Source organism: Rhinopithecus bieti, unplaced genomic scaffold (genome assembly GCF_001698545.2).
Source record: "Rhinopithecus bieti isolate Rb0 unplaced genomic scaffold, ASM169854v2 scaffold_65, whole genome shotgun sequence".
Taxonomy (NCBI): domain Eukaryota; kingdom Metazoa; phylum Chordata; class Mammalia; order Primates; family Cercopithecidae; genus Rhinopithecus; species Rhinopithecus bieti.
This window is the reverse complement of record NW_016803344.1, coordinates 6,393,770-6,409,186: the sequence shown is the minus strand read 5'-3', so window position 1 is coordinate 6,409,186 and position 15,417 is coordinate 6,393,770. Positions and strand designations below refer to the sequence as shown.

Below are 15,417 nucleotides of genomic sequence, written 5' to 3'. Positions count from 1 at the left end.
GGCGGGTGCCTATAGTCCCAGCTACTCGGGAGGCTGAGGCAGGAGAATGGCATAAACCCGGGAGGTGGAGCTTGCAGTGAGCTGAGATCAGGCCACTGCACTCCAGCCTGGGCGGCAGAGCGAGACTCCGTCTCAAAAAAAAAAAAAAAAAATATGTGACTTTCATTATAACTGAATTATACCTCAGAGCTGGTGTACACACCTCCATATACATTGACAAAAGGTAATACTTGCTAAGCTCCTGATACATGGCAAACACTGAGCTAACTGCTTTACCTATAAGTGATTTTATTTAATCCTTCAAGTGCCCTGTGGAATAGAGATTAGTATCCCCATTGCACATGTGAGGAAACTGAGGGCTAGAAAGGTTCTGTATGGGATAGCTGTGTATGCCGAGGCACTAAGTAACTTGCATCTTTTAGTTTCCCATTTAAGGAATCTGTTCTGGCAGATGATTTTGATCTTGTTAGTATTGATTGCCTTCATATGCCTATTTGTAAACTGACTTAAGTAAAACCAGCATTACCCATTATTCTTGAGGAATGAATTGTTCTGGTCAGCTGGGCTTTTTTGATTAACTGAGAACCCAAAGCTCAGTTTTGTTTTGTTTTTTTTATTTGGGAGTTTTTTTTTTTAAGTCTCTCTAAAATACCTAGATTCACTTTCATACCTGTGTGACTAACGTAGTAGACAGTCTATATGTGATTCTGCTTGTAGCTTTTGGAATAAAGCTTAAATGTTGTAGGTTCCACACATGAGGTTGTACAGGGTCTGACCCCTCCCGACTCTGACGGTAATTCCTACTCCATTCCCTTACCCACATGATTTTCTCCATTCGAATGCCCTGGGAAGGCCAAGCCGGTGGACATAATTAAATCATGAGTGGGTGAGAAAAGTCTTAGTCCTCTGAATGTTGTCATTCTTGAATTGCACTCCAGTAGCGAATGCCTTTAATCTCAGATGTGTGTGTCAGTCAGCTTGAGCTGCCGTAACAAGATACCATAGACTAGGTGACTTAACTAACGGACATTGATTTTTCTCACAGTTCTGGAGGCTAGAAGTCCAAGATCAAGGTGCTGTCAGGATTGGTTCCTGGTGAGGCCTTTCTTCCTGGCTTGTAGAAGGCCACGTTTTTGTTGTATCCACATATGACTTTTCCTTTGCGTCAGTGAGGAGAGACAGAGATCTCTGGTGTCTCTTCCTCTTCTTAGAAGGACACCAGTCCTCTCTGTTTAGGGCCCCACACTTGTAACCTCATTTAACCTTAATTACCTCCCTGTATTAGGCAGCAATCTCCAGATCTGGAGACAGAAGCAGTAGGATTTATGAGGGGAGATTTGTTAGGGGAATTGGCTCACACAATCACAGAGGCAGAGGAGTCCCATGATGAGCCATCTGCAACAAAAATTAGTCAGTCGTGGTGACATGCCGGTACTCCCAGCTACTTGCAAGGCTGAGGCAGGAGAATTGCTTGAACCCAGGAGGCGGAGGTTGCAGTGAGCCGAGATTGTGCCATTGCACTACAGCCTGGGCAACGAGTAAAACTCCATCTCCAAAAAGAAATAAATAAAATAAAAGAGAAGCCGTGTGCAAGCTGGAGAACCTGAGAAGCCGTTAGCATGGCTCAGTCCAAGTCCAGAAAACTTAGAACCAGGAAAGCTGATGGTGTAGCTCCCTGGCTGGAGGACCCCGGAGACTGCTGGTGCAAGTCTCAGAGACCAAAAGCCTAAGATCCTGGAGTCTGATATCCAAGAGCAGTAGGAGAAAAACTTCCCGCTCCAGAAGGGCGAGAATCCCTTTTTGTTTTCCTCCATCGCCTCCCACTGCTCCCCTGCCAATTGGATGGTGCCTGCCCACATTGAGGGCAGATTTTCCCTTAGTTCACAGACTCATACACCAATCTCTTCTGGAATCACCGTCACAGACACGCCCAGAAACAGTGCTATGCCAGCCACTTTGGCATCCCACAGTATAGTCAAATTGACAGCTAAAATTAACCGTCACACCACCACACTCCCTAAAGGGCCTATCTCAAAACGCAGTCATATTTGGGGCTAGAGCTTCAATATATGAATTTACAGGGGCTGGAGGGATATAGTCCATAACTGTATGGAAAGCTGAAATATGTAGGATGTTGCCAAAAGTTTTCATATCGTTTTAATAAACTGTGGCTGTGAGGTCATTTTCTTGCCCAGCAAAAATAATGATTTATGCCATCTTCCTGGAGCTCAGATAATTTACATGTAATTATCTAATGTAAATTATCTGACCTCTAGAAAGATGGCATAAATCATTATTTTTTGAGTCTTTTTTGAGATTCTCAGAACTACCTTCTGTTGATTCCTTCTGTCGATTCAGAAGAGAACAACTGGTTTCCTTCTGGGGGAAAGTAACATCTTTCAAGATTTTTAGCAGAGATGCAAATGAAGCTATAGGCTAGATAATTGTCAATTTATAAGTGACACTTAGCTGAGAGGGGCCGAATTATGCAGCACATGAAGCTGGAAAGCAGGAGGGGAAACTACCGGAGTGTGTGGGGAATACTGATGTTTCAGCAGTGAGAGGAGAGAAGAGGCCTGCTTCTGCAGAAATTCCCAGGAGTTGTGAGTGATTTAGTTGTCAGTTTACCATTAACCAGCCAGGTGTGGTAGCTACTGCTAAAGCTGTGAGAATTACAAGGACTGGATACGCTGGGGTGTCAGCCCATGAGATTGTATGTGAATTGCTAGGTATGATTGGTCCAGCGAATTTCTTTCCGGGGAGACAGTCTGTAGCTTTCGTTAGCTTTTCAGGAGGTGAGTGACTCTCAACAGCTCAAGAATCTGGGGTGGGAAGTCCGACTTCTGTGTGCAGGAATGGGGAAGACTAGCTCCTACATGCTGTCCTGAGAGGAGCAGGTCAAGCAGCGGGAGCTATTTTTGCTGAGAACAGAAGTATAAGAATAAAAATCCAGCTTTGTGAAGATTTTCATGTAGAATACAAACTTTTTATTTCTTTTTTGTTTTTTTTGCTTTGTTTTGTTTTGTTTTGAGACTGAGTCTGGCTATGTCACCCAGGCTGGAGTGTAGTGGCACAATCTCGGCTTACTGCATCCTCCGCTTTCTGGTTCAAGCGATTCTCGTGCCTCAGCCTCCCAAGTAGCTGGGACTACAGGCATGGGCCACCACGCCCGACTCATGTTTTTGTGTTTTTAGTAGAAAAGGGGTTTCGCCATGTTGGCCAGGCTGGTCTTGAACTCCCAACCTCAGGTGATCCACCCACCTCGACCTCCCAAAGTGCTGGGATTACAGGCGTGAGCCACCACACCCAGCCTATTTATTTGTTTTTAGAAAAAATAATATACACCTAAGATTTTTTTTAAATGGTACAAGAAGTACAGCAGAGAGTTTGTCCCCCTCCCTGTGGTGACTTTTACCAGTTTCTTAAACATCCCTCCAGAGATACTCTATCCATGCCCAATCATGGATGGGGGAAAGAGGGAGAGAGACAGAGATTGACTCCTTCCTGTTTGTACAGATGGTAATGTAAATAGGTAATATAAAATAAGCACTGCTCTGTCTCTTTTATTAAACTTACCTTGCTAAAAATTATACTCTAGCATATATAGAATTGTATGATTCCTTTTTGTAATTATATAGTATTTTATTATACGGGCATACCATAATTTAATTAGTCCCTCATTAATGGAAATCGATAAGTGTTGGCAAATTCGCCTTCCAAAGAAATTACTTGTTCATCTTCCCACCCTGTTGCCTGTAGCCTTCCCAGTACAGAGCATTATCAAACTTTTTTATATTTGCCAAGCTGATACGTAAAAAAAAAAAAAATGGTGTCTCAAACAGATATCTATTTCTGCATAATTATTTTATGGAGATGGAAGTCACATAACATAAAATTAGCCATTTTAAAGTGAACAACTCAGCGGCATTTCATACATTTACAGTGTTGTGCAGCTACCACCTCTATCTAGTTGCACGTTTTCATCACCCCAAAAGGAAACTCCATACACATTAAGCAGCTACTTGCCATTACGCCTTCTCTCCAACCGCTGGCAACCACCGTTATGCTTTTTTCTCTGTGGATTTACCTATTCAGATTACTTCATATACAGTCATGTGTCACTTAGTAATCTCTATCCTTCTGAGAAATGCAGTGAGGCAATTTTGTCATTGTGTGAATGTCATAGGGTATACTTGCACAAACCTAGCTGGTGTGGCCCATGATACACTTAGGCTGCAAACCTGTACAGCATGTTTCTATACTACATACCGTAGGCACTTGTACCATAATGGTATTTGTGTATCTAAACATAGAAAAAAGTTATAGTAAAAATACAGTATTACAATCTGATGGGACCACCGTCTTCTACGTGGTCTGTCATTGACCGCAACAGCGTTAATGCCGTGCATGACTGAACAGAATCATATAGCATATAGCCTTCTGAATCTGGTTTCTTTCACTTGGCATAATGTTTTTGAGGTTCATTCATGTTGTATCATGTCAGTACTTCATTCCTTTATATGGCTGAATAATAGTCATCATATGTAGATACCACAGTTTGTTTATCCCTTAAGTTAACGGACATTTGGGATGTTTTCATCTTATAGTGCTGCTATGAATGTGTGTGTACACATATTTGTGTGCGCACCTGTTTTCAGTTCTTTGGGGTATATATTTAAGAGTGAAATTGCTGGGTCATATGGTAATTTTATGTTTGACTTTTTGAGGAACCTTAATGTAGTATAAGTAAGGTCAAACGTCATCTCATAGCCACTCACTAATTTATAGGGAGGGTGTGTGTGTGTGTTGAGATAGAGTATCACTCTTGCCCACACTGGAGTATAGTGGTGCGATCTCGGCTCACTGCAACCTCTGCATCCCAGGTTCAAACAATTCTCATGCCTCAGCCTCCTGAGTAGCTGGGACTACAGGCGCACGATACCACGCCTGGCTGATTTTTGTATTATTGGTAGAGACGGAGTTCACCATGTTGACCAGGCTGGTCTTGAACTCCTAGCTTCAAGTGATCCACCCACTTTGGCCTCCCAAAGTGCTAGGATTACAGGCATGAGCCACTGCGCTCAGCCTTGTCAATATAAAAAAATCTTTAAAAATCATTTATTAAAAAAAAAAAAAAAAAAAACGGCCATGAGCAGTGGTTTAAGTCTGTAATTCCAGCACTTTGGGAGGCCACGGTGGGTGGATAGTTCGAGTCCAGGAGTTCAAGCCTGTCTTACTTTATCTCTACTCCCATTTACTATTCCCTACTTCACCTTGGGTTATTTTGAAGTAAACCCCAGACACACATTGCATAATTTCACCTGCATATATTTCAGTGTTTTTACAAGATAATGACTTTTCGTAACTCTGTCATCATATCAAAAATTAATGGTAATCCCTTGATATCCTGAAATATCTAGTCATTTATTATTTTTTAATTAGGTGTAATATTCACATGGTTCCAAAAAATCTGCGGATTCAAAAGTGTTTATTGAAAAGTTTCCATTCCACTGTTATTCCCAGTGACCTTAATTCCCTTTTCCACTTGATGGACATTTTGGCTATTTCCATCTTATAGCTGTTTACTGTGGCAGCCACTGCTCTTGGCTTCTTTTCTGTCCTTCCAGAGAGATTTAATACATATTCAGGCAAACATGAACAGGCATTAGTCTCATTTTAAAGAAGGTTAAATGACAGAGTCAGGATTTGAATCTGGATCTCCCTGCCTCCGAAGTTTATGATGTTCTACTATGCCGATCAGAGTTTCCACCTCACTCATTGTGAATAAAATGAGACTGGTAGAAAGAAAAATTGGGTGATTATTCAGTTTTTTTCTTTACCTTAAAAACATGTTTATCTTCATCCTGCCAGTAAATGTTATAAGAGAATTAGAAACTGTAGATGAGTAATTTTAAGAGAAATGTTTATATTCTCTCCTCCTCAGGAACAGCCACAGCAAATCCCTTGGTATATATGTTTTCATTCCTTATTTGTGTATTTTAAAGAAGTGAATATTTAAATTTTTGAAGAAAATGAACTTAATTAAACTCATATTGTTTAATTTACTCTCTTTAACAAGTAAACAGCTATTTTGAGTCACTGTATAAAGATGTATGTGTCATTCTTAGTGTCTCTGCAGTATTCCATTGTATAAATGTATCATTGTATTTAATTAATCAGCTATTGGTGAACATTTAGTTATCTTCACCTTTTTGCTGTTACAGAAACCACATCAGTGAACCTCCTTACACAGATATTCTCTTGTAATATGACTGGTTATTTCCCTATGGTAAATCCCCAGAAATTGACCTCTTGGCTCAAAGACACACAAATTTAAGGCATTAAGATTATTCCGATGTACATTCCCAGTAGATTAAAAAGACTGTTTCCCTGTACCTGTTAAAAGTTAAGCTTATGCCTATAACATAATTACTATTTACCTTGGCTTGACATTTCATTTTAAAAGAGTAGCTTTAGCTACTATCAGAGTAAGAATTATTCCTATCATGCAGATTGTTTGTTAGGGCTTTAGGGGTAGTTTTGCTGGTCTCTGTTTTGAAAATTTCCTCGTTTGTTCTTTCCCTGTCAGCGGCCCTTCTCAGCATCCCTGGCTTTGTTGAGCGGCTTTGCAAACTGGCGACTCGAAAGGTGTCAGAGTCAACGGGCACAGCCAGCTTCCTTCAGGAGTTGGAGGAATGGTACACATGGCTAGACAATGCTTTGGTGCTAGATGCCCTGATGCGAGTGGCCAATGAAGAGTCAGAGCACAATCAAGGTATGGGAGGATGGGTCCCCTGAGTGATTGGGAGCTTTTCCATGGGCACCTGGGACCATTCTTGCTCTGCTTTCCATGGAGGATTAATTGGAGATTTGCTCAAAGTAGAATTTTCCTCGAGGCAATTCTAGACCACGACTATTAAGACTCTTTTGATAGCTGGTTACAGAAACCTCATTGAACTCCCCAAAGTGGACTTGATTTCAGGGAGAAGGGCTTTGTTGCATACCTGAGACAGCTGTGTCTCAGGGACTGATAAGAACCAGTAACCAGAGCATTCTTAGGAACCTAGAAACTTCTCTCCTCATCTCTTTTTCTTTCTACAATGTTTCTTAGTCTTCTGTCTTACTGTGCCCTATCTTTTCCTGGTCCCCTTGATGGGACTAGGCAGAAGACTGCCTATTAAATAAGAAGACTCCCAGTCTCAGCTGCAGCTTCCTGGTAAATAACTCTGGCCTGTCTTTGGTTAGGTGCCCACCCCTAAAGCATTTGATTCTGGCCAGCAGGTTCAGAATACACAAACCCAGGAATTCTCAGCTCCTAAACAAGGAATAGGTATCTCACTGGGAGTGGGAGGCCACCAGCTTTTCTTCTTCCCTCCAGCTCCAAATTGAAAAGGCTAAGTTCTCGGTAAGTATGGCAAAGAGGTCAGAGGCTTCCTTCCTCCACCCAACTCCGTACTGCACTCACGGTGTGGAAACTCTATCTCGCATACTTCAGGCCAAGAATTCTATGGCTGTGATCACCTTTGCCTAAGCTTGCTTGCTCATGTACAGAGGTTTTACACTGGGAAAGGCAAGCCCAGAAGACTAGAGGCTACTGACCCTGCTCTGAGAATTTGCCCACAGAGAAAAGCAGTTAGTAAGAACAGAGTCTAGGGAAGTTCATATCTGAGGAGATTTTGATGGTAAGCAAATAATAAAAGGTCTCTCTTCTTTTTACTCTTTTATTTTTTATGTTTTCTCTTTTATTGAATAGAGATTTTGCCATGTTGGCCAGGCTGGTCTCAAACTCCTGGCCTCAGGTGATCCACCCTCTTTGGCCTCCCAGAGTGCCAGGTTTGTAGGCATGAGCCACTATGCCCGGCCAGGTACCTCTTCTTAATTAAGAACAAGGTGATGCACAGGCCAGCTAGTTCACCAGAGAACCAGGGAAGGAGATAGCTGAGAAGAACTCTCCTAAGGTCAGAACAAAGCTCAATTTCAAAAATCACCCCTTCCTGAATTTAATTGAATTAATTTTTTAATTAAATTAATTAAATTTATTTATACGTGGGAGCAGTGTATACTCCAGGGCATTGTCAAAAACAGTCGAGAATTCAGACAGCAGTTAATAGAGCCTAACAGCTGGATGTGATACCAGAAGAGGCGGAAAGCTTTCATGTTTCTTTTGATTAATATTTTCTAGTATAACATTATATCTCCTTCAATTATTTCTTCACTGTATTTCCCAAGTTAACTTTCTTAGAAGTTGCCGGCTGGGTGCAGTAGCTCACACCTGTAATCCCAACACTTTGGGAGGCCAAGGCGGGCGGATCACCTGAGGTCGGGAGTTCGAGACCAGCCTGACCAACATGGAGAAACCCCATCTCTACTAAAATACAAAATTAGCCGGGCGTGGTGGCACATGCCTGTAATCCCAGCTACTCAGGAGGCTGAGGTAGGAGAATCGCTTGAACCCGGGAGGCAGAGGTTGTGGGGAGCCAAAATGGCATCATTGCACTCCAGCCTGAATAACAAGAGTGAAACTCCATATCAGGAAAAAAATAAAAAGTTGCTTACCACATACATCTTAATATTTTTCAGATTTAAAAAAAATTTTTTTTGAGGAACAAAAAAACACACAAGACTACAGAAAACAAAAAAATGGCAGAAGTAAGTCCAGCTTTATCAATAGTAACATTAAATGCAAATCGATTTAACCATTTAAAAGACAGATTGTTATATTGGATCAGAAAACAAGATCCAGTTATATGCAGCCTACAGAAAACACACTTTCAATTCAAAGATAAAATAGGGCAGTAAAGGACAGAAAAAGATGTATCATGCAGGCAGCATCCACAAGAAAGCTGGAGAGGCTGTACTTTTAAAAAGTTGGAGAGACAGAGTCTCACTCTGTTGCCCAGGCTGGAGTGCAATGGCACGATCAGCTGACTGCAACCTCCACCTCCCAGGTTCAAGCGATTCTCGTGCCTCAGCCTCCCAAGTAGTTGGGATTACAGGCGTGGAGCCTATGGCCGGCTCATTTTGTGTGTGTTTTAGTAGAGATGGGGTTTCACCATGTTGGCCAGGTTGGTCTCAAATGGCCTCAGGTGGTCCGCCTGCCTTGGCCTCCCAAAGTGCTGGGATTACAGGTGTGAGCCACCACCACCCAGCCAAAAGAGCTGGAGAGACTTTAAAATAAAAACTATTATCAGAGCAAAATAGGGATATTTTATAATAACGGTGAAACCATCGAGAAGATATAACAGTTATAAACACGTATGCATCTAAAAACAACCCCCCCAAAATACGTGAAGCAAAACTAGCAGATTGGAAGAAAGCAATAGTTCAAAAACAACAGCTGGAGGCCTTAACATACTACTTTTAATAATGGATAAAACTAAGCAGAAGATCAACAGGAAAACAGAAGACTTAAAATACTGTATACCAACAAGGACTAACAGCACTGTAGACCACTCCACCCAGCTACTACAGCATGCACATTCTTCTCAAGTGCACGTGAACATTCTCCAGGATAGACCATATGCTAGGCTGTTAAAAAAGTTCAGCAAATTTAAAAGGATTAAAATTTACAAAAGTGTGTCCTCAAATCCCAGTGGGGTGAGTTACAAATAAATAACAGAAACTTGGGAAATTAATAAAATTAAGCAGTATACTTCTAAATAACCAGTGGGTCAAACAGGAAATCACAAGCAAAATTAGGATATATCTTGAGGCTGGGCACGGTGGCTCACGCCTATAATCCCAGACCTTTGGGAGACCAAGGAGGTGGGTCGCTTAAGGTCAGGAGGTCCAGGCGGGAAAATCGCTTGAACCCTGGAAGCGGAGGTTGCCGTGAGCTGAGATCACACCACAGCCTGGGTGACAGCAAGATTCTGTCTCCAAAAAAAAAACCACGGAAATATTTTGAGAGAAATGAAAATGACACTATATAGTAAACTTAGGGGATGCAGCTAAAGTGTACTTAGAGGGAACTTTAGAGCTATAAATGCCTACATTTTTAAATAAATCTAAATTGCCTAAACGTCTACCTTAAGTCATTGGGAAAAAAACAAACATCTCAAGAGGAAAAGGAATTAATAGGATTAGAGTGAAAACTGGTGAGATAGAGAATAGAAAAACAATAGAGAAAATCTACAAAACCAAAGATGATTTTTTTAAAGGTAATCTTTAAAAAGATCAACAAAGTTGACAAACTTTTAGCCACACTGACCAAAAAAGAAAGGCTCAAATTACTAAATTAGAAATGAAAGAAGGTACATTACAACCAACCTTAAGAAAGTAAAAGGACTCTAAGAGAATACTATAAACCATGTAAGCCAATAAACTAAATAACCTGGATGAAATGAGCCAGTTAAAAGACACAAACTACCGCAGCTAACTCAGGAAGAAATAGAAAACCTGAAAGAACTGTAGCAACAAGATTGAATAAATAATGAAAAACTGCTCACAAAGAAAAGTCCTGGCCCACGTGGCTTCACTGGTTAATTCTACCAAGTGTTTCAAGAATTCACACCAATACTTTCCAGACTCTAATAGAAAATAAAAGAGGAAGGAACAGTTCCCAGCTTGTTCTTTGAGATCATATTATCATGATACCAAAACCAGATAAAGACATCACAAGACCAGTATCTCTTATGATTATAGGTGCAAAAATCCTCAACAAAATACTTAGCACACCAAGGATAGCAACATACAAGGATTGTATACCATGACCAAATGGATTTATGTAAATTTGGTTCAACGTTTGAAAATCAGTTTATGTAATACACTGTATTCATAGAATAAAGGACAAAAATCACATGATCGTTTCCATAAAAGCATTTGACAAAATCCAACACCCCTTCTGGTAAAAACAAAAACTCAGGAGAGAACTTCTTCAACCTGTTAAAGGGCATCTACAGAAACCCATGGCTAACATCATACCTAATGGCAAAAAATGGAAAGCTTCTCCCACTAAGATCAGGACCAAGAGTTCCTGATTGTTTCTGGAAGTGGCAGTGCTGTTGCCGCTTCTCTTCAGCATTGTATCGGAGGTTCTGGCTAGGGCAGTTAGGCAAGAAAAAGAAATTAAAGGCATACAAATTAGAAAAGTAGTGAAACTCTTCACAGATGGGATGATCTTATATGTAGAAAAACCTAAGGAACCTACTATAGAAACCAATAAACTAATAAACAGGTTCAACAAAGGTTCAGAATGGCTAATGTTAAAAAATGAGTAGTATTTCTATACAGTAGCAATCAACAAACCAAAAATGAAATTAAGAAAATTTTATTGGCCGGGCGCGGTGGCTCAAGCCTGTAATCCCAGCACTTTGGGAGGCCGAGACGGGCGGATCACGAGGTCAGGAGTTCGAGACCATCCTGGCTAACACGGTGAAACCCCATCTCTACTAAAAAATACAAAAAGCTAGCCGGGCGAGGTGGCTGGCGCCTGTAGTCCCAGCTACTCGGGAGGCTGAGGCAGGAGAATGGCGTAAACCCGGGAGGCGGAGCTTGCAGTGAGCTGAGATCCGGCCACTGCACTCCAGTCCGGGTGACAGAGCGAGACTCCGTCTCAAAAAAAAAAAAAAAAATTTTATTTACAATAGGATCAAAAAAATAAAATACTTAGCAACTTAAGTGTAAAACTTATACTCTGAAAATTCTAAAACATCATTGAAAAATTAAACCCTAAATAAATGTAAAGACATCCCTTGTCTTTGAATCAGAAGATTAATATTGTTAACAGTATTCCCATTACTCATCTACAGGTCAGCCTTGCAGATTCAACACAGTTTCTGTCAGAACTCTCAGCTGACTACTTTGCAAAAATGGACTGGCTGATCCTAAAATTCATGTAGAAATGCGAGAGACTCAGATGAACAAAAACAGTCTTGAACTAGGCCGGGTACAGTGACTCATGCCTATAATCCCAGCACTTTGGGAGGCTGAGGCTGGAGGATCACTTGGCCTCAGGAGTTTGAGACCAGTGTGGGTAATATAGCGAGACCCCGTCTCCAAAAAATTTAAAAAATAGCCAAGCCTCGTGGCACCCACTTATAGTCCCAGCTACTCAAGAGGCTGAGGTGGGAGGTTAGCTTGAGCTCAGGAGTTTGAGGCTGCAGTAACCTGTGATCATGCCACTGTACTCCAGCCTGGGTGACAGCGAGACTCTGTCTTAAAAAAAAAAAAAACCTAAGAGAACTCATGTCCTGACTTGAAAACTTACTACAAAGCTGCAATCGACACTGTGCTGCCGGCCTGAGGATAGACATACTGATCAGAGTTGAGAGTTCAGAAATAAAGCCTCATGCTTATTATGATCAATTGATTTTCAACAGGTACCAAGACCATTCATTGGTGGAAACAGTAGTAGTCTTTTCAACAAATGGTACTGGGACCATTTGATGTCCACATGCAAAAGAATGAAGTTAGATCCCCTGCCTCATGTCATATACAAAATTAAAAGGGTCAAAGACCTAAATAAAAGAGCTAAACTTACAAAACCCTTAGAAGAAAACATAAGGATAAAGCTTCATGACCTTGGATTTAACAGTTTAGATGCCATACACAGTGACATCTGAAGCACAAGCAACCAGGCAAATAAATAATAGATTGGACTTCATCGAAGTTAAAACTTGTTGTTCTTCAGAAAACACTATCAGGAAAGTGAAAAGAGAACACACAGCATGGAAGAATGTTTTTGTGGGGAATACAGGGTTGGGACATTTTTGCAAATCATATATCTAATAAGGGATTTGTATCTAGAATGTATAAAGAACTCCCATAACTCAATAATAAAAAGACAACCCATTTCAAAATATAGACAAAGGATCTGAATAGACATTTCTCCAAAGAAGATATACAAATAATTATTAAGCACGTGAAAAATGTTCACCATCATTAGCCATCAGGGAAATGCAAATCAAAACCACAGTGAGGCACGGCACAGTGGCTGGCACCGTAATCCTAACACTTTGGGAGGCCAAGGCAGGAAGATTGTCCAAGAGCAGCTCGAACAACAGAGCAAGACCTCATCTCTACAAAAAAAAAAAAAAAATGTTTTTTGGTTAGCCAGGCATGGTGGCATGTGCCCATAGTAGTCCTGGCAACTTGGGAGTCTGAGGTGGGAGGATTGTTTGGGTCCAGAGTTCAAGGCTGCAGTGAGCTGTGGTCCTGCCACTGCACTTCAGTCTAGGTGATAGAGGAAAAAACAAACCCCACAATGACTCACTCAAATGGTTGTCAAAAAAGGTAGATAATAAGGGTTGGCAAGAATAGGGAGAAATCAGAACCCACATTCACTATTAGTGGACATGTAGAATAGTGCAGCCACTTTAGAAAACAGTCTAGCAGTTCCTCAGAAGGTTAACATACAGTTATGTCATAGGGCCCAGAAATCCTACTCCCAGGTATATACCCAAGATAAATGAAAATACATGTTACTCAAAAACTTTTTCAGGAATATTCATCACAGCATATTCATAACAGCCAAAATAATGGAAACAACGCAAATGACTGTCACCCGATGAATGAATAAACAGGATATGGTATATTCTTATGTATTTATTTTTTTTGGAGACAGGGTCTTGCTTTGTCGCCTAGGCTACAGTGCGGTGGTGTGATCACAGCTCGCCTAGGCTACAGTGCGGTGGTGTGATCACAGCTCATTGCACTCATTGCAGCCCTGACCTCCCAGGCTCAGCCATCCTCACACCTCAGCCTCCTGAGTAGCTGGAAACACAGGTGCACGCCACCACGCCCAGCTAATTTTTTTATTTTTTGTAATAAAAAGAGACAGGGTCTTGCTGTGTTACCCAAGCTGGTCTCAAACTCCTGCGCTCAAACGATCTTCCCGTCTTGGTCTCCCAGAGTGCTGGAATCACAGGCGTGAGCCACTGTGCCAAGCCAGAATGTGGCGTATTTATACCAGCGGGTGTTATTCAGCAGTTAAAAAAAGGGAATGCTGATCAGTGCCACGGCATAGATAAACCCTGAAAACATTGTACTAGGTGAAAGAAGCGTCACAAAAGACGGCATATTGCATGAGTGCATTAATATGAAATGTCCTGAATAGGCAATTACCTAGAGATGGAAAATAGTTTCATGGTTGCCTAGAGCTAAGGGGTTTGGTGGGAAATAGGAAGTGACTGGTAGTGAGTACAAGGCTGATTTTGGGGGGTGATGAAGATACTCTAAAATTGATTGTGGTAATGGCTGCACAACTCTATGAATATCCTAAAAATCATGATATGGTTAATTAAATGGATGAATTGCATGATATGTGAATTGTACCTCCAAGCTGTTAAAAAAAAGACAACAAATGAGTGTGCATGCCCGCAGAAAACGGAGTGCAGTGCAGACAGAGAGAGTGGTGACCACTCCAATCGGCGTGGTAGAGCTGAAGAGACTCAGAGGGAAGCACAGGCCTCGTGAGCTGGTTTTCCCATCCTCATCCTTGGGACTGTCCTTGTTGCTAAGCTCTCCATTGCTTTGGAGACTGTTTCTGGAAAATATCCCAGAAAGTCTGTCAGGCCTGTACAAGCCAGGCACCAAAAGTTGGTGGTGACTTGGAGAGGCGTCAAGCTGCCCTGTCTCTTGCTTCGTAGATGTTCGTTTCTCAGTAGGACTTGTGTGCCCCACACTGTGCCCACTGCTTCCATAAACATCCTTCCTGCAGGACTCCCTAGAGCACCATGGGCTGGGTGCTGAGGATACCAAGCATGCAAGGTCACACAGCAGTGTATGACAGAGGCAGGATTCTGCGTGATAGTTCTTCAGGTTCACTTTGCAGATTAGCCGACACTTAACTGTTCTGGAAGCTGGGCCAAGGAGTCCTAACATGGAAATTGAGTAACTATAGTTTTTTGCCCAAGGTACAGGAGAATAAATATGAGTAGATGGAATCTCTTAAATTAAAATTTCTCCAGTAAATTTTCCTGAGTCTTTGTCTCCTGCCTGTTTAGTTCCCATTAAAAGCTTGGAGATGAAAAAGAAGAATACAAAGTAGCAAGCAAGCGTTAGCAGATAAACTCAGTTTTCTGAGAACTTATATTTAGTTTCTAATTGTATGTTGCTTACTTCAGGCATTGTTTCAGGCGCCTTCAATATATTCCTCTACTCCTTACAACGTTAAAGGGTGGGTATGGTTGTCAGTATTGCTGTTTTACAAAGGAGGATGGATACTGAAGCATGAGAGGTCCACTGATTTACTGAAGACCACCCAGTTAGTGATTGGGGTTCAAACCCAGTAGTTTGGCTTCAGGGTCTCTGCTCGTAACTACCGTGCCATGCTGTGTCTCAGTCACGCTTCATTCAGCAGCTTGTCGTCTTCCAGGGTTGTGATTTTAACATAACATGGCTGGGAAAAGTAGTTCCAAGTCTGTAGGATAGAGTAAGTTAGATTCTCTCTCTCTTTTTTTTTTTTTTTTTGAGATG

General features: G+C 41.4%; 1 protein-coding gene across 2 annotated transcripts in view; it reads left to right on the top strand.

Annotated features, from left to right (window-relative positions):
* The window catches only part of TRPC4AP (transient receptor potential cation channel subfamily C member 4 associated protein), a 70,357-nt gene that overhangs the window by 30,256 nt on the left and 24,684 nt on the right, over window positions 1–15,417 (top strand). For both annotated transcript variants that reach the window (XM_017878910.1, XM_017878899.1), the window contains exon 6: window positions 6,590–6,775. In XM_017878910.1, coding sequence (XP_017734399.1) covers window positions 6,590–6,775 — 186 coding nt within the window. The remainder of the gene's footprint in view (window positions 1–6,589; window positions 6,776–15,417) is intronic.